At 43.5% G+C, this 25461-nt stretch overlaps 1 protein-coding gene across 1 annotated transcript in view; it reads left to right on the forward strand.

The window, feature by feature from the left end:
- Positions 1–25461, forward strand: part of LOC144773658 (NACHT, LRR and PYD domains-containing protein 12-like) — a 946473-nt gene that overhangs the window by 912236 nt on the left and 8776 nt on the right. The window contains exons 8-12 of the mRNA XM_078658807.1: positions 2013–2186; positions 9571–9744; positions 13355–13525; positions 14287–14457; positions 19326–19465. Of these exons, the coding sequence (XP_078514933.1) occupies positions 2013–2186; positions 9571–9744; positions 13355–13525; positions 14287–14457; positions 19326–19425 (790 nt within the window). The 3' untranslated portion in view covers positions 19426–19465. The remainder of the gene's footprint in view (positions 1–2012; positions 2187–9570; positions 9745–13354; positions 13526–14286; positions 14458–19325; positions 19466–25461) is intronic.

A 25461-nucleotide genomic window follows, 5' to 3' on the forward strand; every position in this document is an offset into this window, starting at 1 on the left:
ATGCTTGTAGTTTTATTTGTCTTAACTAATCATGAACTAATGCGGGATAATATTTAAAATAGATTAAAGGGGGTTAGTATAGTTATAGGTAGTATACAGTGAATCATTTTATTTGAGAAACTAATATTTATTTCTCGCTGTTTTACACTAGTGAACTGTTGGGCCAATTTACCACGCTGTATTGTGAGAGAGAGAGAAGTAGTGCACATGTGCAGTTTCTGCAGCCATCCGCCGGATGTCCTTGGCAAAAGACCAAATTTAATGCTGGTGTCAGTCAAAGCTGGATAACCTTGGCCAAGTATCAAGAGGAAATAGAAAGACATTTTAGACGGAAAGAAGACGAAAATATGTTATTTCGAAATGATAGCGCAATACCAAATACACTTTTAAAACTTTTATGAAACATTTATGAATAGACTATGGTCTTCATTGACGTATTCGGTGGGCTCTACTTATGAACAATAGTATATTAATTGTTGTGTTAGAAAAAGTGTGGTGTGATGTTTAGTCATTCTCATTTTGTCCAATCAAATGTAGAGGGATCCTAAAATTGAAACATCCCTGGGTAGTCCTTAGATTAGTAATTAGTATAATTGGGGTATCCCCAAAAGGGGTAGTTTAGAAAGGAGCTGTCAAAACAGAAGAATAGAAGGTGTCTACAATGCTGGTCGCTGTGACAACAAGGAAGCTGAAGAAGAATCGTGTGAGCTGAAGAATCGTATGAGATGTGGTCCGGTGGTCGATCGAGTGAGGCGTGGAATCAACGTGTATCTTCAAGAAGCCAGAAGAAGCATCAGAGAGGGGTGCCAGTGCTAGAGAGGGAACGTCTATCCTGTCCTTAAGCCTGGGAGGTCCCTACCAGTCCTTTTTGGCCAGAGGGTTGGTTTTCCATACCACACTAGGTAACTATTATTTCTGTGCTACATCTAACCTTAAAGACTTCTCTCCCTCATTATTATTTTTGTTGGTTTCTGTAAAATATTATTGCTGACTTACAAAACTTAGATAAAATTATAAACTTTTACAAAAAGTCTGTGGTTATTATAAATAAGTGTAATAGATCTATTAATAATCTCATGAAATCCAACAAATAGATAACGCTTGTAGATAATCTTTAGGAGTTTCACTGAGAATTTATAAAGTAATAGTGGATATCCTAAAATGACTGATAAACCTAGCAGGAATTAGTACATATAAATTTGTATATGGGCTCTCTTTAGATTTTGTGTTTCCCCCGCTGGATTATGACCATGAGCCAGGGTCACACTGAAGGGTTGTCTGCGTGTCTGCAACATACCCAGAGGTGGATCTGTGTGTGAGGCCCTGTCAAGAATCGTCACTTCATAAACTCATGACAACAGAGGCCTCTTTCACCACAACCCCTGTTTAACGCCATCATGGCTTGTAGGAGGGAAGTAAATGACAACTTCCGGGACACCGGGGGCACTGCTGGGTAGAACTTGCGACTTCAAGCCTAATGAGATATATCTTGACCGTGAAAAGATAATGTGTAAATATGGAATTTAATGGCTGTAACATGAGAAGCTGTGGGCGGCTCAAGGCTGCCATCTTGTGTTCAGAGAAGAACTGTAGGACAAATGCCACCATCCTTGGAGGGTGCAGTGCTCATCTGTATGAACACCGCAGAGTAAACACCTCAAGGCACAGGGGCCCCTGATGAAAAGATCTCTTTGTGTGCATCACAACCCGTGTAAATAAACAACTAGCTGCAACTACTGCTAAAGTTGTGAGATGACCATTCGCACCACAGCAGATGGTCTCCAGCATAAAACACATAATATATTTATTAATATGTACATTTGCCTCTGCCAGTCTGAGAACTCCCCCATCAGATTCCTATATAAACAGGGCGTGGTCGGATGTGTAAGGTGCGGATGCGTCACCAGAGGGGAGTAAGACAAGGACGGGAAGGAAATTAAGCTAAAACTGAAGCTATGACGCCCCTGTCTGTGCTCTGCTTTACCCCTCTTCATATCTCTTCTGTCCTGCAGGCTGAATTGCTGCTCCCTCACCGGTTCATGCTGCGGAGACCTCGCCTCTGTCCTGGAAACAAACACATCTCTCACAGAGCTCCACCTGAACAACAACAATTATCTGAGAGACACTGGAGTGAAGAAGTTGTGTGAAGGCCTAAAACACCCAAACTGCAAACTACAGAAACTGAGGTACAGAGCTGTACACTTCTTATCACATAATTGATTTCTAAATATACTTCACAGGTGGGGCTCACACATGTATTTTATAATGTTGTGGGAAAGGCACATCCATTTCATGACCATAAGATGTGTGCAATAAGTGAGGTTTGTGAAGTGGGGGGTATCCAAGTCTGAGAAGTGAGTGTGGAACAAGCCCCTCTAATGGTGCAGAAGGGCAGACTTTAAAGCTTGTTTTTCATTTATTTGGACTAAAATGTCAACAACGGCGCAGATCTGCCCATAACTGCCCTGGCACCTTCTCTGCCCATTAACAGATCTGTTGCTTGCCTTGTACTTCCATCTTAAAGATGGACATGGACAGAACAATGAGGAAAGTACATCTGACCCTGTATAGTCAGGGATACAACTTGAAAGGAGCGTAGGAGGTGGGACACCCCCCTAATAAATTCTTAAAGTCTCTTTAACTCTTGACAGCCCAATGACAGCTGCTCGTCACTGTCATGTGACATCACTGCTGGAAGTATGAGATTTGCTTTTGGTTATGAGTATGTGTGTGTCTGTGTGGCTGTTTGTGTGTACCTTTGTGTGGGTGTGTCTTTGTGGCTCTGTGAGGCTATGTGTGGCTGTGTGTGTGTCTGTATGTCCATGTGTGTCTGTGAGGCTGTATGTGTGTGTCTGTCCATTTGTGAGTGGGTTGCATGCCGGCAGCAAGCACAGCGGTCTGTCCTTTATTTACCAGTTGGTGCCACGGGACCCTGACAGTCATTCATAACGCTTGCCTGGATGACCCCAGTACACCCACAAACAAATGAAGGTGTTTGGGGTTCACACTCCATAGATCAATGTTCCAAGGGGTGTTCTGGACCCATTTGACAACCTTCACCAAACCATCCGTCCTCTAAATGCAAAAACAGATGTTGGTGTTGAATGATTTTAGTTTCAGTCAGACCAGGGCTCCCCAACCTTTGCTGTAGTGAGAGCTACTTCTGATCTGGAAATCATGGTGAGCTACTAAAGAACAAGCAACTCGCACATTGTTACCAGACACCCCCAGGCCCGGCTTCACTGACTCTAAGCCTAAAGTCCTTAGAGCCGGATACTCCGGTTTGAACAAAATGCATTAACCAAGGTCACTATGAAAGGGCTGCCATGTGTGTGAATGAGAGCGTTGTCTGTGGCGATGTATGAACATATGTGTGTATGAATGAGACGTGTGTATTTAATGAGACGTGTGTGGGTGACTGTGAGGCAGTGTCGTATGTAATTGTGGACCAGGACATACCTTTTAACATATGTGGCACCGTGACATGTATAATACAAAACAAAAAACTATTCTATTTAATTTGGAGAAGAGGCAGAAAAGTCTTTCATAATATGGAACAATTATTTCCATTTTACATTTACCCAAATTGCTATATATTTCAGCTATTATGTCATGTCTATTAGCCACTGAGAGCAAGAGGCCTGCTGTGTGTAAATGCAACACTTTGAAATGGAAGAACATTAAAATGAAGAGTTAACTCAGTCATTAACTGAACAGTTCATTTTAATTTTCTCCCATTAAAAGCATTCAAAAACATTTTGTTCTCGCCCTCTGCTCGTTAATCCATCAGTCCATCAGTTCTTCACCTTTGTGCCCCAGCCGGGATCATAAATCAGAGTTGGGCACTGACCATCACCAGGTCTTGCTGCCTTCAGCTGAAGAGGCCAGACTGAAATAAACACAGGCTTCATTCACTTTAAAAGAAAAATGCAAGACTTCATTGACCCGGCCTTTTTTTTACAAATGAACTCAAGGCTGTGAGCTACTCTGAAGGTGTCAGCAAGCGACCAGTAGCTCGTGATCGACTGGTTGGAGACACCTGAGTCAGATATTCCTAATGAGATTACGAATCCAACGAGCACTGCTTGTGTGTCAATGAGAGCATGGTCTGTTGACATGTATGAACATGTGTGTGTATGAATGAGATACATGTGTATGGGTGAGCACTGCTCTGCTAGGCTTCCGACAGACTTTCTTGCTGCTAGTCACCCCTCGATCCCTGCTCTATTTTACAGCCGACCCTGGGCCTGTGTGGCGGTAACGGGCCTGTGCTAATCCCAGCACAGTGTACTCTGGTACGGCTCCTCCTGGATAAAGGCCTCCTTATCAAAAAGCTGACATATAAATGATTTATTTCTATATTAGTGTGCTATCATAGCCGCTGATCCAGTGCAGATTACCTATTACCACTATCACTCGCTACAATCTTTGGGCCCATACACTTACTGGCCTCATCTGCTGAGCTTGCAGTGCAGAAGGGTCCGCAGAGTCGAACCTCTGCTTTTGGGATAGAATTCCTTCTTTAGAGTGAAGGTTATATTTGGAAATTCGAAGGCTACATCTGAAAATTGACCCACATATTTTATACAGACAACTAAATGTATGTTTGTTGTTTTTTATTATTTAATTTTAGCAATATTAATAAGAGAAAAACGGAGTTAGTTGATTAGAAAACGTTTGTGCAGCCTAAGGAAACTTTTATGGTGTTTTCACAATCGGTCTCTAAACAGTGAACTTTCCTCTGAACTCATGTCTCTTTCATCGCTTTAGTATTGAAATGTTGTCCTTCAAACACAGCCAGCCTCCCTCTCTTTACAACGCATCATTGCGTTTGTACCCATTTGGGCGGCCCTGAGGTATCCACCAAATATATACCTGGGTTCACCCGGCATGTTAGTTACTTACACATGGTACTGTTTTGGGGAACATATTTTTTTTCAATTTCATCAAAATATTCACCAGACTGAAAACAAAGTTGAGTTCTTCAATATCACCAGATTTACCTTAAGTATAAAAAAGTAACTTTTATCATTAAAATCAAACCCTTGAGTCAATAGGGCACAAACCCTCCGGCGCCATTCTGGACTGAACTGCACTGAGTTCCCATGAATGAATGAATGAATGAATGAATGCCCTTCAGTTGAAAGCACAGGCTGGCTGGAGCAGATCTGTGAAACTCTGGCATCAAAGTATGAATAGACGTCCTTGTGGCTTGAGGTGAGTGTTTGCACTCACAGGCGCGTGTTTGGTGGACTTACCTGCTGCTTCAGGGCTTGTGTCAATGCAACGTAAAGTGTTTATGTAAATAGTGCACTTCTGTGTAAAAGAATTCACATAGAGGTGAGTTCTTCATAATACTCCACTCAAAGCAACTTTCTCACCTCAATACTGACTTGCAAGGAATTGTTCATCATTTATATATTTCATCTGGAATACTGTTCTGGAGCTTTTTTTAATCAGAACGCTTTCTACATTATACGGATCCGCAGTCTTTGGGCAGACCACTTTTGCGCACGCGCAAGGCTTCATATCATTGAACACTTACTAACTTTAAAAATGAGCCCGAAATTAAATCCGTATATAGCCTGGCATCCAAAGTGTAGGCAAAAAAATGCTGTTTAAAGTAAACATAAAAATAAATAAAATAAAAAATACCTTAAATCAGCGTTGGCAATGAGAAGAAAGGATTGATGTTTAGGAGGAAGTAAGTCAGCTTTGTGCTGTCACTCAGAATAAAGGGAGCCAATGGGTAAAGAGGACAGTCTGCAAAATGTGAATGACAATTTAAGAGACCAATGGATGAAGACCTCTGACCGAAAGACTCTCTGTGTGCATCCAAACCCGTGTAAATATACTAGTTGACCATTCACACCACAGCAGAGGGTCTCCAGCATAAAACATGTATTAATATATTTATTAATGTGTGCATTTTGCTCCGCCTCTGCCTGTCTGAGAACTCCCCCATGAGATTCCTATATAAACAGGGTGTGGTCGGATGTGTAAGGTGGGATGTGTCACTAGAGGGGAGTAACTCAAGGGCGAGAAGGAAATGAAGATACAACTGAAGTTGTGACGCCCCTGCTCTGCTTTATTCCTCCCCAAACGCGGAGCAGTTCCCTGGTTGGGACTTGCGGCTGTACCTGATCCCGATCCCAATGCTGACGCAAGGAGGGGCCACAGGAGCTGTGGGAGCAAAACCACAGGGGACGCGGGATTTGTATATCGTCCGAAAACTGAGCTGCGAAAACGAAGCCGCCCCCAGAGCAGCTCGCCCAAGATCAGCCGCGGGATCAACCTCGACCGCGGCCACGTTTATGGCCACAGCTGAGGACAATGTATTGCAGAGTGCTGACTCCTTCGGTGACGGAGTGGTAGGAGTGAGTGCCCCCCGGGGGGGCTGGAATAGCGGAGAACCGCTGTGCAGCAGCTGTGAAAAGCTGAACAGTGAGGCCAGGCAGTGCAGATACCGCACGCCATTCACCAGTGCCAGCACTGGGCGGTGAGGCCGGAGCCTGGACCAGTGGGATCTGACTAGAATTGAAGCCGAAAAGAGTGTGGCGGTTGGACTGTGGCCCGTGCACTGGCTACCAGCCGCGCTTTATTCAGACTGGTCATATAATGGTTGTATTACTCTGATTTTGTCACAGTTAATCATACCTAGCTGCTAGCTAACTACTAACAACTCATTTAAAACGGAGTCCGAGAACTGGAGCAACAGGATAACCCTATACATACACACATACACTGAGGAGATAGCAGGTATAAACTGAAAGTCAGCCTTTTTCAGCAACCTGAGTCTTCTGACGTCTAAAAACCTAGGATAAAATTAGCAGGATCAACAGAGAGGAGACTACTGAGTGGAGAGACATGAGATAAGGCAGAATTAGGCAGAGCGGCTAAAATTAACATACCTCGACCAAGCGTCCTGGGACAACGTACGTCAATTGTGAAAAACGTATAAAAAAAAGTTATGGAAAGAAAAGCGAAATAACAATGATAAATTCTTGGCTGAATTACTCTGTAGTGCAAAGAAAACCAACTCAAATACATTCTGGGAAATGATAAATAAATTGCATAGGCCGGTGAACATGCTGTCGTGAAACATACAAGAACACGAGTGGGCTAAATTTCTAACTACAAAGTTCTCAGAAATCACAATTCTTGATAATCCAGCATTGAACAACCAAGAATTAACTGAGGTATAAATACATCAGAAAACATCATACAAGGAGATGGTGACATAAGCAAACTAGGAGAGGACAGCACGAGCAATTCAGTAGTAAAGATGGATTCTGGTGCTTACCCAACTGAGGAACTCACCAAACTGCATGGCAAATATGGCACCAGTTCCCTCAAAGTAAAGACAGAGCGGTCCCCACTTTCGGCTGATGGAATAATACGCATAATACAGAAAGGCAGAGGAGACGGTGCACCAGGACATAATGGCATTCCTCAAGCCATCTTCAAGAACGATCCATCCTTCTGGAGCGAGCATCTATTCATGTTATTCAAAGAAATAGAGGTACTCAATTGTATTCCACCCAACTGGCAAGGCACGATAATGACAAGTATCTTTAAAGGAGGAGATAGGACAAATCCATCGAATTACAGGCTAATCGCCCTATTAGATGTCGACGCCAAATATCATGCCTCGCTCATTCTGGAAGCTTAATCTGATTCCATTAAACCAAACAGGGTTCAGGCAAGGCACAGGGACAATCACGAACATCTTAGCTCTCTCACTAATAGCAAACAAATGCAAGCAGAGGAAACAACAACTTCACCTCTGTTTTATAGACCTATAGGCAGCCTTTGACAGTGGAGACTGTCACCTCCTATGGAAAAAACTGCGAGCCTGGAAAATTCCAGAGCGGTTCCTACGAGGAATACTGCAATTCTACTCAAAAACATGGATAAGAATCAAGATAGGAGACGGTTCTAGACTATCCAGGAAGCTAACTACAACCAAAGGCCTAAAACAAGGTTGCGTATTGGCGCCACATCTTTTCAATTTGTTTATGTCTGATCTTGCACAAAGGCTTTATCATATTAATTCCCATTCTCCGCAAATAGGTACATTATTACTAACACATCTCTTGTACGCCTACGATGTGGTGTTAACGAGTTTAACTAAGAGTTTAACTGAGCTCTAAATGAGACGGCAGAATATATTTCTTCTAACAATTTAGAAATAAATATATCAAAAACCAAAACAATGCTGACTGATAATCACCGGAGAAGCAAGCGGAATATCTGGCTCAACGTCAGCCAGATACAGGAAGTAGAATGTTAGAAATATCTGGGGTTCTATAAATATTAATAGACAAAATCATCTAAAGCAAAAAACGTATATGTCACAGAGAACCAGTGCACTCACATTTGCCTTCAGAATACTGGCAAAAAGACTGAATGGACCGTCACACAAACCTCTGCTTGCCGTAATGGCCAAAATGCTGCCAACGCTAACGTATGCCAGCACAGCTCTGCATGGCAAAGATTCAGACCTTTTAAACCGACTAATAGTCTCAACTTATAAAAATGTTTTCCATATACATCGGTCGGCTTCACCGGCACAGTTTCGACTTGAATTTGGTCTCTTAAATGAAACTATAGGGAGAATGTATACCACAATAAAGCTTTGGTATCGGTTGAAACAGAACACGGTCACCTCGACAATTAACAAAGCCCTTTGGACAGATGTGGATGAGGATAAAAATTCACCTTACAACCAATATCTATATAAATCGTCGTTAACAACATGCACAACCGAATTATGGAGTAAAAACTTGCCATATCAGTCCTTCAAACCAATAATAAATAAATGAGCAAAATTCCATTCACTACTGTTTGACAACGACATCTTCAGCTTAAGGTCGCATGCCTGGATGGTGATTAATAACTACAAGACCCTTGCACGAGCACCTTATCTGAGCATAACATTCTCAATCTATCTGAAGAAATAATGAATGGCGATACGTTTTGGGAAACTACCATCGATAGCGCAACAGCCAACCTGGGTGCACATAGCGCCCAAATCATGTTGACTTTGCAGGTACAAAAAAGCGGATTTTATCCATATAATCTGTACATGTACTAAACTTTACATTGCACGAGTCACTTTACTCAGAAAAACTTCTAATGCCAGAGATATCAGGACCTGCAGAACTGCAATAAATTCAGGGCTAGACCCGTCGGACCCACAATTGAATTGCAAATTGATTAAATTCCTTAATGTCTTTGAACTAGCCCTGAAAATTACTTTAAAAAACCCAGCTAGAAGGTGGCTATTTTGGCTCCTCTGAAGTAAAGTAAGCGACTCAAACTTTCAAATGACAGATCAAGATGAAATGGCTGGGACATTGCCTGTGCAAATAGACGTGGATCTGGACTAGTAATTAGAGTATGTTTAATTAACAATGTTTAATATTTTATCAGGAACATATTGATGTCAAGCTTTAAAAAACGGCAATTTTTTCTGATTATTTTAAAATGTCTTTTTAAATTGTTAAGGTTTTAACTAACCAAACAATAAAACTTACTTAGACTCTCCATGTCTCTTCTGTCCTGTAGGTTGGATCTCTGTTCCCTCACCAGTTCAAGCTGTGAAGCCCTCGCCTCTGTCCTGGAAACAAACACATCTCTCACAGAGCTCGACCTGAGCCGCAATGAAGGGCTGGAAGTCACTGGAGTGAAGAAGTTGTGTGAAGGCCTAAAACATCCAAACTGCAAACTACAGACATTAAGGTGCCGAGCTGTGCAGTTCTTATAACGTCATTGATTTCTAAAATATACATCGTAGGTGGGGGTTTACACATATATACTATAATGTTATGGGAAAGACACATCCATTCAAAGACAATAAAATGTGTGTAATTAGTGAGGTTTGTGAAGGGGGTACCCACGTGCGAGAAGTGAGTTTGGAACAAGCCCCCCTAATGGTGCAGAAGGGCACTCTTTAACGCTTGTTTTTCGGGAATTTGGACTCAAATCTGAACGCTTTCTACATCTTACGGAGCCAAAGTCTTTGAGCAGACCACTATTTCGCACACGCAGCATGGAACACTTACTAACTTTAAAAACAAGCATTTACAATGCAATGGTCTCGGCATTGTTAAAGTTAGAGCTATTGGCATTGCTCATGACATTATTTTTATTTATGTTTTTGTTTTTAAAACATAAATAAATGTCATTGTCATTTACAATGCCAATAGCTTAATCGCTCGCAAATGCAAGACCTATTGCATTTGCACCCACACAGAGCCACACACACATACTGAGCCACCCACACAGAACCACCCAAACAGAGTCATTCACATAGAGCCACCCACACACACACATAGCCACCCACACAGAGCCACCTACACACACACACAGAGCCACCCACACATAGAGCCACCTACAAAAAAACTACACACACAGCCACACACACAGACAGAGCCATGCATACAGACAGAGCCACACACACACAGACAGAGCCACACACACACACACAGACAGAGCCACACACACAGACAGAACCACACACACACAGACAGAACCACTCATACACAGACAGAACCACACACACACAGACAGAGCCACAAACAGACAGAGCAACACACACACAGAGCCACACACACACAGAGCCCCCCACACACAGAGCCCCCCACACACAGAGCCCCACACACACATGGAGCCCCACACACACACGGAGCCCCACACACACACGGAGCCCCACACACACACGGAGCCCCACACACACACAGAGCCCCACACACACACAGCCCCCCCCACACACACACACAAACAGAGCCCCCTCACACACACAGAGACACACACACAGAGCCACACGCACACACAGAGAGCCACATACACACACACAGAGCCACAGAGAGAGAGCCACACACATACACAGAGATCTACACACACACACACACACACACACACACAAAGAGCCACACACAGGGAACAGAGGCCAGAAAAAACTATCACAATGAGGGAACAGAGGCCAGAAAAGCAAGCACAACGAGGGAACGGGGGCAGAAAAGCAAGCACAACGAGGGAAAGGGGGCAGGAAAGCAAGCACAACGAGGGAACAGAGGGTAGAAAAGCAAGCACAATGAGGGAACAGGGGGCAGGAAAGCAAGCACAACGAGGGAACAGATTCAGCTCTATTCTAACATATGGTTTAAACAGACCACAGAAGGGGCTAGCTATCCGAGTTCTATAGACTTATTTGCCATTCTCACAATTTTTTTCCTCATCCTGTATTTATCTTATTGCATGAAATATCTTTTGGCATCTACAGCACTCTGATACCCTTGGGTCAAGTTTGCGCTTTATAAAACTCTATAAATAAAATAACGACTGTAAAGGGTGTAAAGGAGCAATGCTCTAAACTGGGTAAAGAGCATGACTGAAATTCTCATATTCAGTGTATGTCTGCTACTCAAATATTGAACAATACTTCTGCCCAAACACAAACATAAGCAACATGTTAGAAGAAGAGGTGTTTTATCCAACTCCATCACACAAACGTCTGCCCCGATTTTAATCTTTAATCTCCTGAGATAAATATTCAGGGGCAGTTAGCCCACTGAGCTTACATACGGGCTACAACTTTGCAGTGGCAGATTACCAATAAAGGTTCATGGTTCAGTGCACAGGGTAGTCAGTTAGCTACATACTGTCAGGTTTCGTGCACTGCTTTCCTCCAGCTGATGGATTTAAATATACCTGGGGTACACAATATTACACTCTACGATTTCACTTATCTGCTTCTAAGCCATCTATCTATAAGTGATGTGAATGGCAGAGGTTGAGCTTCTGAATGACAACTTTCCAAGTAGGGAGTTGACACTTCAATCAAAAATAAAATTTCGAGAACAATGTTTTCACCGGCCTATAACGTTTCTTTCTAATGCAGTTGCAGAATTGTGAAGGCTTTTAAAGTTTATGACTTGCAGGAAGTGTTTTTATTTCACTAACTTTAGAGCTCATCACACTCTAATCAGTCCCTGCTGCTCCCATGCGCAGTAGTGCAATCTTAGCAATTTATCCTTACTGAAGCGAGCTTAGCAAACCTTTTTCCCATGCTGCCCACGCCTCTACATTGGTCTCAAGTTAGTGAGTTTAGTCGTCACTGACCGGTTTCTTTGTGCTCTGACGCTGGCATCCTTTTCAACCTCTGTACAGACGCCCATTGTCAGAAGTTATGACGGACGTCATGGCGGCCATGTTTACACACTACATAACAATTTCTAGCACCAGCTACTTTTTCTCCACCCATGTCATACTTCGTTCGTGTCTCCCACTTCGGGCCTGCATTTCACCTACTTTTAGGAGGTGGAAAGGATATTCCTAGCACTTCTCAGCCACGTAATCCACCTCCCATGAACAACAAGCACAAGCAACCAGGGGGGGGTCAGAAAAGCACGGACAACGAGGGAAGGGAGGGTCAGAAAAGCACGGACAACGAGGGAAGGGGGTCAGAAAAACACGGACAACGAGGGAAGGGGGCATAAAAGCATGCACAACGAGGGAAGGGAGGGTCAGAAAAGCTACTGAAGCGCTCCTCTTCACGCTGCCTGCACGCGCCTAAAGGCTCTATGATTAGTTGACAACGTCGACCAATCTAAATGCTAGTTTACACGTTGTCAACCAATCAGAGAGCCTTTAGGCCCGTGCAGACAGCGTGGGTCTTTTTCGGATGGGGGGCGTGTTCTTATGTGTCGACGTCACACTACAAGAAATTCGAAAAACACGCCCCCCCCCAATCCGAAAAAGACTGGGCTTGAACGGAGTGATTCCCCTCTCCTCCAATGGCTGGCCTCCGTTTAGGAAGCCAGCCAATGGAGAAGAGGGGCGGGTTCAAGCCCCCATACTGTAGAACATTAAATCTCGGGTGCGCGAAAACTGCTGCGCATTGTAACGCTAGGCCGAGACCTAATGAGCCCGAAAATAAATCGGTATATAGCGTGGCATCCAAAGTGTAGATGGTACTCTTCTGTATGAACACCGCAGAGAGTAAACACCTGATCGGGCAGGGATCTCCGACGAAAAGATCTCTCTGTGTGCATCACAACTCATGTAAATATACAACTAGTTGACCATTCACACCACAGCAGAGGGTCTCCAGTATGAAACAAGTATTAAAATGTCTATTAATATGTACATTTAGCTCCGCCTCTGCTAGTCTAAGAACTCCCCTCATGAGATTCCTATATAAACAGGGCGTGGTTAGATGTGTAAGGTGGGGATGTGTCACTAGAGGTGAGTAAGTCAAGGACGAGAAGGAAATGAAGATAAAACTGAAGTTGTGACGCACCTGACTGTGCCCTGCTTTACTCCTCTCCATATCTCTTCACTCCTGCAGGTTGGAGCAGTGCTCCCTCACCGGTTCATGCTGCGAAAACCTCGCCTCTGCCCTAGAAGCAAACACATCTCTCACAGAGCTCGACCTGAGCTGGAATTATCTGGAAGACACTGAAATGAAGAAGTTGTTTGAAGGCCTAAAACATCCAAACTGCAAACTACAGATACTGGGGTACAGAGCTGTGCAGTTCTTATCACGTCATTGATGTCTAAAATATACATCGTAGTGTAGTTGGGACTCACACATGTATTTTACAATGTTGTGGGAAAGGCACATCCATTCAGTGACAATAAAATGTGTGCAATCAGTGAGGTTTGTCAACTGTGGGTACCCACGTGCGAGAACTGAGTTTGGAACAAGCCCCCCTAATGGTGCAGAAGGGCACTCTTTAAAGCTTGGTTTTCAGATATTTGAACTAAAATCAGAACGCTTTCTACATCTTACGGATCTGCAGTCTTTGAGCAGACCACTATAGCGCACGCACAAGGCTTTGTATCATGGAGCACTTACTAACTTTAACAATGAGCCCGAAAATAAATCAGTATATAGCCTGGCACCCAAGGTGTAGGCGGTGCACTTCTGTATGAACACCGCAGAGAATAAACACCTCATCGGGCAGGGACCTCCGACGAAAAGATCTCTGTGTGCATCACAACCCTAGTAAATATACAACTAGTTGACCATTCACACCACAACAGAGTCTCCAGCATAAAACATGTATTCATATGTCTATTAATATGTACAGTTAGCTCCGCCTCTGCTAGTCTTAGAACTCCCCTCATGAGATTCCTAAATAAACAGATGTGTAAGGTGGGACGTGTCACTAGAATGGAGCAAGTACGGGAAGGAAATGAAATGAAGATAAAACTGAAGCTGTGACGCCCCTGTCTGTGCTCTGCTTTACTCCTCTCCATATCTCTTCTCTCCTGCAGGTTGAATCGCGGCTTCCTCACCGATTCATGCTGTGAAGCCCTCGCCTCTGTCCTGGAAACAAACACATCTCTCACAGAACTCCAACTGGGCAGCAATGAGCTGCGAGACACTGGAGTGAAGAAGTTGTGTGAAGGCCTCAAACTTCCTGGCTGCAAACTACAGAAACTGAGGTACAGAGCTGAGCAGTTCTTATCACGTCACTAATTTCTAAAATATACATCGTAGGTGGGGTTCACACATGTATTTTATAATGTTCTGGGAGAGGATGTTTTCTGACGGCCAGACTGCCGACTTTGCAGCTGGGAAGCCAAGGTTCGAGCCTCGGGGTCGCGCCACATCCTGTGATTCCCCGCTCCTACCAAATGAATAAATGTGTCCTTGTTTAATATAACCGTTGCTCATGTAAAGCGCTCCAATACCTTCGGTTCGAGTTTGCGCTATATAAATCTGCAAAAAAAATAAAAACAAAAGGCACATCCATCCCATGACAACGCAATGTGTGCAATAAGTGAGGTTTGTGAAGGGGGTGCTCAAGTCCGAGAAGTGAGTTTGGAACAAGCCCCTGTAATGGCACAGAAGGGCACACTTTAAAGCTTGTTTTTCAGGTTTTTGGACTAAAATGTGAACAACGGCGCAGATCTGCCCATAACTGCCCGGGCACCTTATCCAACCAGAAGCTCCGCCCATTAACAGATCTGCTGCTGACTTTAAATTTCCATATTAAAGATGGACATGGACAGAACAGTGAGCAAAGTACATCTGACCGTATATAGTCAGGGGTGTAACTTGAAGGGGGTGCAGGAGGTGGAACACCCCCCATATGATTTCTTAAAGTCGGGTCTCAGTCTCTTGCGAGCTCAATGACAGCTGGTCATCACTGTCCTATGACATCACTGCTGGAAGTGTGAGCTTCCTCTAGTGTGTGTGTCTGTGTGTCTGTGAGGCTGTGTTTGTGTGTGGCTGTGTGTGTGTGTGTGTGTGTCTGCATGTACCTGTGTGTGTGTGTCTGGGAGTGGGTGGCATGCACGCTGCAAGCACAGCAGTTGGGTCATTAATTTGCCAGCTGGTGCAACAGTCCCCTGATAGTCAGTGTGTAGGTCTGTGAGACAGAATGTGGGTAGGCCTGTGAGACAGAATGTGGGTAGGTCTGTGAGACAGAATGTGGGTAGGTCTGTGAGACAGAATATGTGTATGTCTGTGAGACAGTATGTGGGTATGTCTGTGAGACAGTATGTGGGTAGGTCTGTGAGACAGAAGGTGGGTAGGTCTGTGAGACAGAATGTGGGTAGGTCTGTGAGACAGAATGTGGGTAGGTCTGTGAGACAGAATGTGTGTATGTCTGTGAGACAGAATGTGGGTAGGTCTGTGAGACAGAATGTGGGTAGGTGTGTGAGACAGAATATATGTATGTCTGTGAGACAGAATGTGTGTATGTCTGTGAGACAGTATGTGGGTAGGTCTGTGAGACAGAATGGGGGTAGGTCTGTGAGACAGAATGTGGGTAGGTCTGTGAGACAGAATGTGTGTATGTCTGTGAGACAGAATGTGGGTAGGTCTGTGAGACAGAATGTGGGTAGGTCTGTGAGACAGAATGTGTGTATGTCTGTGAGACAGTATGTGGGTAGGTCTGTGAGACAGAATGTGGGTAGGTCTGTGAGACAGAATGTGTGTATGTCTGTGAGACAGAATGTGGGTAGGTCTGTGAGACAGAATGTGGGTAGGTGTGTGAAACAGAATGTATGTATGTCTGTGAGACAGAATGTGTGTATGTCTGTGAGACAGTATGTGGGTAGGTCCGTGAGACAGAATGTAGGTAGGTCTGTGAGACAGAATGTGTGTATGTCTGTGAGACAGAATGTGGGTAGGTCTGTGAGACAGAATGTGGGTAGGTGTGTGAGACAGAATGTATGTATGTCTGTGAGACAGAATGTGTGTATGTCTGTGAGACAGTATGTGGGTAGGTCTGTGAGACAGAATGTAGGTAGGTCTGTGAGACAGTATGTGGGTAGGTCTGTGAGACAGAATGTGGGTAGGTCTGTGAGACAGAATGTATGTATGTCTGTGAGACAGAATGTGTGTATGTCTGTGAGACAGTATGTGGGTAGGTCTGTGAGACAGAATGTGGGTAGGTGTGTGAGACAGAATGTATGTATGTCTGTGAGACAGAATGTGTGTATGTCTGTGAGACAGTATGTGGGTAGGTCTGTGAGACAGAATGTAGGTAGGTCTGTGAGACGGAATGTGGGTAGGTCTGTGAGACAGAATGTGTGTATGTCTGTGAGACAGAATGTGGGTAGGTTTGTGAGACAGAATGTGGGTAGGTCTGTGAGACAGAATGTGTGTATGTCTGTGAGACAGAATGTGGGTAGGTGTGTGAGACAGAATGTATGTATGTCTGTGAGACAGAATGTGTGTATGTCTGTGAGACAGTATGTGGGTAGGTCTGTGAGACAGAATGTAGGTAGGTCTGTGAGACAGAATGTGGGTAGGTCTGTGAGACAGTATGTGGGTAGGTCTGTGAGACAGAATGTGGGTAGGTCTGTGAGACAGAATGTGGGTAGGTCTGTGAGACAGAATGTGTGTATGTCTGTGAGACAGAATGTGGGTAGGTGTGTGAGACAGAATGTATGTATGTCTGTGAGACAGAATGTGTGTATGTCTGTGAGACAGTATGTGGGTAGGTCTGTGAGACAGAATGTAGGTAGGTCTGTGAGACAGAATGTGTGTATGTCTGTGAGACAGAATGTGGGTAGGTCTGTGAGACAGAATGTGGGTAGGTGTGTGAGACAGAATGTATGTATGTCTGTGAGACAGAATGTGTGAATGTCTGTGAGACAGTATGTGGGTAGGTCTGTGAGACAGAATGTGGGTAGGTCTGTGAGACAGAATGTGGGTAGGTCTGTGAGACAGAATGTGGGTAGGTCTGTGAGACAGAATGTGTGTGTGTATGTGAGACAGTATGTGGGTAGGTCTGTGAGACAGAATGTGGGTAGGTCTGTGAGACAGAATGTGTGTATGTCTGTGAGACAGAATGTGGGTAGTTCTGTGAGACAGAATGTGGGTAGGTGTGTGAGACAGAATGTATGTATGTCTGTGAGACAGAATGTGTGTATGTCTGTGAGACAGTATGTGGGTAGGTCAGTGAGACAGAATGTGGGTAGGTCTGTGAGACAGAATGTATGTATGTCTGTGAGACAGAATGTGTGTATGTCTGTGAGACAGTATGTGGGTAGGTCTGTGAGACAGAATGTGGGTAGGTGTGTGAGACAGAATGTATGTATGTCTGTGAGACAGAATGTGTGTATGTCTGTGAGACAGTATGTGGGTAGGTCTGTGAGACAGAATGTGGGTAGGTCTGTGAGACAGATTGTGGGTAGGTATGTGAGACAGAATGTGGGTAGGTATGTGAGACAGAATGTGGGTAGGTCTGTGAGACAGATTGTGGGTAGGTCTGTGAGACAGAATGTGGGTAGGTCTGTGAGACAGATTGTGGGTAGGTCTATGAGACAGAATGTGGGTAGGTCAGTGAGACAGAATGTGGGTAGGTCTGTGAGACAGAATGTAGGTAGGTCTGTGAGACAGATTGTGGGTAGGTCTGTGAGACAGAATGTGGGTAGGTCTGTGACACAGAATGTGGGTAGGTGTGTGAGAAAGAATGTATGTATGTCTGTGAGACAGAATGTGTGTATGTCTGTGAGACAGTATGTGGGTAGGTCTGTGGGAGAATATGGATAGCTTTGTGAGACATAATTCAAACAATATAATGTGCACTCCCAGCTTACTGTGGGTAGGTCAGTGGGACAGAATGTGTGTTGGTCTGTGATACAGTTTGTTTGTAGGTCTGTGAGGCAGAATATCAGTACATCTGTGAGTCAGAATGAGAGCAGGTCTGTGAAACAGAATGTGGGTAGGTCTGTGAGACAAAATGTTTGTAAGTCTGTGAGACAGAATGTGGGTAGGTCTGTGAGACAGATTGTGGGAGGGTCTGAGAGACAAAATGTTTGTAAGTCTGTGAGACAGAATGTGGGTAGGTCTGTGAGACAGATTGTGGGAGGGTCTGAGAGACACAATGTTTGTAGGTCTGTGAGACAGAATGTGGGTAGGTCTGTGAGACAGAATGTGGGTAGGCCTGTGAGACAGATTGTGGGTAGGTCTGTGAGACAGAATGTGGTTAGGTCTGTGAGACAGAATGTCGGTAGGTCTATGAGACAGAATGTGGGTAGGCCTGTGAGACAGAATGTGGGTAGGTCTGTGAGACAGATTGTGGGTAGGTCTGTGAGAGATTGTGGTTAGGTCTGTGAGACAGAATGTGGGTAGGTCTGTGAGACAGAATGTGGTAGGTCTGTGAGACAGATTGTGGGTAGCTCTGTGAGACAGATTGTGGGTAGGTCTGTGAGACAGAATGTGGGTAGGTCTGTGAGACAGATTGTGGGTAGGTCTGTGAGACAGATTGTGGGTAGGTCTGTGAGACAGAATGTGGGTAGGTCTGTGAGACAGAATGTGGATAGGTCTGTGAGACAGAATGTGGGTAGGTCTGTGAGACAGATTGTGGATAGGTGTATGAGACAGAATGTGGGTAGGCCTGTGAGACAGAATGTGGGTAGGTCTGTGAGACAGATTGTGGGTAGGTCTGTGAGACAGATTGTGGGTAGGTCTGTGAGACAGATTGTGGGTAGGTCTGTGAGACAGATTGTGGGTAGGTCTGTGCGTGAGCAGAGTGTGTGATCCTCAGCGATGCCTTTATTGCACTGTCCCTCCTTCTCTTTAATCGTCACTTCTAAGAGCGCCTTGAAGCACATCAGTTCAGGGTGTGCGCGGCACAAGGGCTCCTGCATGTCGTTTAATAGATTCTGGTGCTGCTCCAGACACAGGTTTGATTGGGGGGGCGCATCCTAGGTGGAGACTAGACACAGGGGCCCTCTGCAGGGCGTTTGTGCCCAGGGGCGGCTCTCAGGGAGGGCGGGACTTAGAGTTTGTATGAAATCCCCATGGGTGAGTTACCCTGGGTGTGACTGATGCACTTGCTTTTGCTCCACAGCCTGGATGATCTTAGCCTCTCACGTGAGTGCTCCGGAGACCTCGGCGAAGCTCTTCTGGAGAAGCTCTCCCTGGGTGAACTTGAACTCGACTCAAACTGAGAAGATTCAGTGACTGAGGACTCTTCAGCTGAATACCAAGGTGAGATTCATGCCTGTTCTGGGAAGGGGTTCTCATGTGTTTACTGACAGTTCACTTCAGACCCAGAGACAATTCAACCACAATAATGAAATTCATAAAATGGCATTCCTATGTTCTACTCACTCCTCAAAACTAATATTTTTAAATTACATCTAAATATATTAAATTCCAGAGATTGTGAGTAGCTTGTGTTCAAAACTGTGGACTCCGTCCGTAGAGAGCAGTCTGTCCTTAGAGAGGAGAGCGTCCAAAGAGCGGAGTCTGTTCATAGCGACGAGTCAATTCCATAGAGAGGAGTCTTTCCATAGAGAGGAGCTGTCAATAGAGCGGAGTCTGTCTGTAGAGGGAAGACTGTCCTTAGGGAGGAGTCTGTTCTTTAGAGACAAGTCTGTCCATAGAAAGAGGTCTTCCCATTCAGATGATCTGTCCATAAAGAGGGGTCCGTCCGTTGGGAGGAGTCTGTCCATAGAGAGGAGTCTGTTTATAGAGAGGAGAGTGTCCATAGAGAGGAGTCTGTCCATAGAGAGGAGTCTGTTTATAGAGAGGAGAGTGTCCATAGAGAGGAGTCTGTCCATAGAGAGGAGTCTGTTTATAGAGAGGAGAGTGTCCATAGAGAGGAGTCTGTCGGTAAAGAGGAGTTTGTCCATAGATAGTTGTCTGTCCATAGAGAGGAGTGTAAAGTATTACGCTTCTAACAATTCTTGAAGTAAGAAGCTTTATTGTCGAAACACCAATAGCAGGAGGGACATCCTATCTCAAAGGCTATCTCAGCAACTGTCCTCCCTGAAGTTCCAGCAAGGAACTAGAACCCTGTAGGTTGTCATCAAAACATTGTTTTCCCTCTCTGTAAAGTGCAATCCTTCTGATATTCCAAACTTTGCCATCACTGAGAGTACAGCATTCGTAAGACTTTAACAATTTGTAACGGGTCTGAAAATTGAGAATCACCTTTTTTTACTTTCCAAGGTTTTTTAACTTTAACCCACATACCAACTTTAACATATACAATACCTGAACCATATTTAGCACCAAAAACACGTTTATGCTGTAAATGTTTTTCAAGAATGCTTTTTTTACAGATTCCATAGAAATATCAACTCCTGCACTTTTGATTAACCATTCAGGATTACATTTAGTTCTAGCTGTGCGTCCCCTCATAATTTCAAAAGGAGACATCTTCAGAGCCTCATGGACATTAGTTCTATATGTCCAAATAGTTTTGTAAACGTGCAATTTCCATTCTTCTCCTTCCATAATAGCAATTTGGATGGCATTTTTTAACACTCTGTTAAACCTTTCACACATACCATTGCCACTGGGGTTATATAGTGAAGTAGTCCTGTGCTTTACTCCAATCCTCTTAAAATAGTTTATTGCTACATTGGACAAAAAACGTTCACCATTATCACTTATAATCTGAACAGGTAATCCTTCTTCAACAAATACTCTAGCAATACATTTTAAAACAGTGGCAGAATCGATTTTATCCACCACCTTGATAGTTGACCACCTAGAAAAAATATCAATCATAGAAATTATATATTTTGAAGGAGTGCCAATAGGACCCATGATATCTACTACAACAGTATGCCAAGGACCATCGGGAATAATCGGTTCACACATATCAGGTCTCAAGGTCCTAAGTGATTTGTCTGAATTTGCACAAATCATGCAATCTCTGACACTTTTTTCAGCACATAAATCTATTCCAGGCCACCAATACCTCATTTTTTCTGGGGAAATCCATTCCGAGGATTCAATGGGTTCAATTATTTCCTCCGAAACTAATTTATCCAATTCTTTTTTTACTTCAGAGCGAATGAGTATGGGAATGTCTCTAGCTTTGTGAATTTTAGGGCAAGCGTCTTTTTATAGAACAATACGGTGTTCAAATCCCTTAAGAGCTCCAACTTTACCACTGAACACTTTAACAAATTTGTTTAACATCACTTTACCCAGAGATCCGCTTTCATCTACCACTAAAACAGGATCTGGGCTGTTGGGATCTAAAATGATGTTAAGGTTCGCCTGATCTTTCCACCCAAGAACAGATGGTCCACGTTTAGAAACATACAATTTTCCACAAGACTCTCTACCTTTGAATCTGAAAATTAAAGGTCTAAAACCCACCATGTCAATTTTTTCTCCTGAATATCCTTCAGAACTAATATCAGGAGTAAAGAGTTTTTCACCTAGATTAGCTTTGAATTTGCTATTCCATAAATTTTGGTCTACTATAGTTTACGGGGAACCTGAATCCGCATACATTTGAACAGTAATTACTCCAATTATTGTGTCACAAATAGGTTTCTTTTTGATCTCTTTGGTGTTATCGTATATGTTAAGTAAAAGAAATGTTCAATTAACATCATCATTTGCAGAAAAATGCATAATTTCTTTTACTAATGTCTCGTCTTCACTAGAAGAACCCATATCTATAGATTTAACTTTTTGTCCCTTTTTCTTTTTATTACAAGCTCTAACATAATGGCCAATTAAACCACAGTTAGAACATTTTTCTTTTAATGCAGGGTACGATTTGTTATTAGCCAAATGGGAACTACTCCCTCAATGATAACATTTAAGATCTTCCCTTTTTTTTTATTCAGATTTAGTGAGATCAGACTTGGGTTTTTGTTTAGAGGGGTTTTGTTTAAAGTTACTGTTCTTAACTCTGTCAACAACATGTTCACTACCTTCTTTTTCGTCAACTTTGAGAGCTTTGGCACTTCTGCCAGATAACTCCGCCTTTCTGACAATGGCTAGTATATCATTTAACTCAGCATCACCATTAATCCAAAGTCTTTCTTGAATACTAGGATCACGTGTGTGCATGACAACTTGGTCTCTAATAAACTGCTCTTGTAGATGATCAAATTTGCAGTCATCAGCAAGATTTTTTAAAGCAGCAATGTACATATCAACAGTTTCACCAGGATCTTGTTTCCTGTGGAAGAATTTGTACCTTGAGATACCTATACACGCCTTTGGAGAAAAATGGTTATCAACATTTTTGAAAACATCTAAAAATACATTAGAATCACCTCCACCAGAAATCTTAGACATTTCTTCATACACTTTCAAACCACCAGGACCAACAGAATGTAAAAATAACTTTTTCTTGCTTACAAGTTTCATTTTTCCTTCTTCGTCGATGGTATCAATACAGTTTAAAAAATAAGATTTCCATTGCAACTATTTCATGCATGATTCACTTCCTGCAGGCCAAAACGCTTGAGGAGGCGGAATAGTGTAATTTTGTGTAGCCATGACAGAGAAAAAAAAACTTCTATCAGTGTCCTTTCTTCACCTATAGGACAAGTTCACTGGACATGGATTAACTTTCCCAACGTCTTTTCTTCACCTACAGGATTAGTTCACTGATAGAATAAAGTAGGAAATCCCCCAAAAAATCAGAACAATAAAGATGAAGAAAAATTAATTAAAGTAAATACCTTAAGAATAGGTTCAAATGGTGTAAAATTGCTTCACAAAAAGAATCAAAGGTGGTTGCTCTCGCCGAAGATTACTGCCTTAAATGACTTCTTGTTGTAAATAAAAAAAAAGAAATTAGTATTTCCGCTACACTCGAAATGTATAAATATAAACTGCTAAATTTCCATAAACTAGAACGTGCACTTGAAAGAAGTGAAAATGACACTTCAAAATGTCCGCATGTTGACGTCACACATGATCACGTGATGAGGAAAAGAATCATGCGTCATGCGTCGTGCGTCTCTCGTCGAAGAAAAGAGGAGACTGTCGGGACTTGCGAACTCCGAGAGAGATGAAGCACTTCATGAAGGTTCGGAGACTGCCAGAGCTTACGAATTCCAATTCCATACGTAATGAATGCGCATCATTAGAATGATGCTTCTTTAACGGTGAGCAAAAGATTCATTAGCAGTTGAATGGAATTAAAGACATCTAAAAGTTGAAAAAAATATTTTCAAATACTAAATTAACCACAGCGGAATTTTGTGAGCAAAAGCTGCACTCACGAAAGTCAACGCTGTTTAGTAAGGTAATAAGCGTAGTAGAATGAAGACTCAATAGAAAAATTAATAGAAAAGAAGTCACTAGCCAATTAAACACTCACTCGAAGAGTAGGAAAAATGTATCCAAATAGAAGAGTGCTATAAAGGTTGGTAGTCCCAAACTGCTGAATAAATCCAACAAGGAGTCAGTAGAAAACGCAGGTCCTTTTTCACCAGTGTTTCAACAGGAAATCGTCGCCAAATTTGTAAAGTATCACGCTTCTAACAATTCTTGAAGTAAGAAGGTTTATTGTCGAAACGCCAATAGCAGGAGTGACATCCTATCTTTAAAGCTATCTCAGCAACTGTCCTCCTTGAAGTTCCAGCAAGGAACTAGGGGGCATTTTACCAAGAACTAGCGATAATTATCGCTAGATAGGCTTAGCGACAATTTTTTTATCGCCGCGCATCGCCGGATTTTATCGCTGAGATAACGTGCTATTAGCAACATTTATCTCAAAAGCGATAAAATATCCGGCGATAGCGGCGATAACTGTGAATATTGCTGGGAATACAGTGATATTCACACTTTATCGCCAATCGGGTCTTAGCCTGTATATCCACTTCCCATAGGATATACAGGCTAACGACTGGTCCCAGCAGGCGTTAGTTTTTGGCGATATTCGCGCTTAGCGCGATTATCTCCATCGCTACGCCTGCATTGATAATAGGCGATAGCGATGTTAGCGACTGCTTTCAGTCGCTAACAGTTTGGGAACGCCCACTTTGCATGTCATTAGCGATAAATATCGCTGACATGCAAAGCGGGCCCCAAACCGCTCTCTATCGCCTAAAAGCTGTCACTAACTGATGTTAGCGACAGCTTGCTAATAGGGCGATTGAATTATCGCAGCTTAGCGGCCAAAAACGGCCGCTAAAGCGGCAATTATTCCATATCGCCAGCCTTGATAATATGCCCCTAGAACCCTGTAGGAACTTCAAGAAAGGCAATACACTTAAAGAGAAACTACATAATAAACATAGAACACAACAAGGAGTCTGTCCATAGACTGGAGACTGTCCATAGAGATGTACATGTATTTATATAGCAATGTAAATGTACATGTATTTATATAGCGCAAATCACCGACACGGTATCTAAGCGCTTGCTTAGGGAACCCGTCCTGGTATTCCCCTGTGAGATACCCCGGCAGGGTATCCACAAGGTGAAAGCCAGGCATCCCGCCGCGAGGGGCCGTAGTGGAGATTAAGCAAGCTATTGCCCAGAGTCGCAGAGTGTGACCCCGTGAGTCGAGTAGGCACCGGAGCAAGAATTGTCGAGTCCGTGGAATTTTTGAGCCCGAGACCCGCCAAGGCGAGGAATCGAACCCTGGTCCACGGCCGATCTCAGCTTCCGGGTCTGCCGCCTCTAACCACTGAGCCACACTTCTCCATTTTATAGAGAGGAGTCTATCCATAGAGAGGAGCTTGTCCATAGATATGTGTCTGTTCTTAGAAAGGAGTCTATCTGTATAGAGGAGTGTGTTTATAAAGAGGAGTCTGTCCACTGAGCGGAGTCTGTCCATAGAGCTGATTCTGCCCCTAGTGAGGAGTCGGTCCCTTGTGAGGAGTGGGTCCCTAGAGAGGAGTCTGTCCATAGAGAGGAGTCTGTCCATAGAGAGGAGTCTGTCCATAGAGAGGAGTCTGTCCATAGTGAGTAGACTCTCCATAGAGAGGTGTCTGTGCATAGTGAGAAGTCTGTTAATACAGAGGAGTCTATCCATATAGAGGAGTCTGTCTATTGAGAGGTGTCTGTGTATAGAGAGGAGAGTGTCCAGAGAGAAAGTCTGTCCCTAGCGAGGTGTTTGTTCATAGAAAAGCGTCTTTCAATAGAGGGGAGTCTGTCCATAGAAAGGAGTCTGCACATCGAGCAGAATCTGTTCATAGAGAGGAGTCTGTTCATAGAGATGAGATTGTTTGTAGATTGGAGTATGTTCATACAGAGGAATTTGTTCAGAG

This window comes from Lissotriton helveticus, chromosome 8, assembly GCF_964261635.1.
Source record: "Lissotriton helveticus chromosome 8, aLisHel1.1, whole genome shotgun sequence".
Lineage (NCBI taxonomy): Eukaryota > Metazoa > Chordata > Amphibia > Caudata > Salamandridae > Lissotriton > Lissotriton helveticus.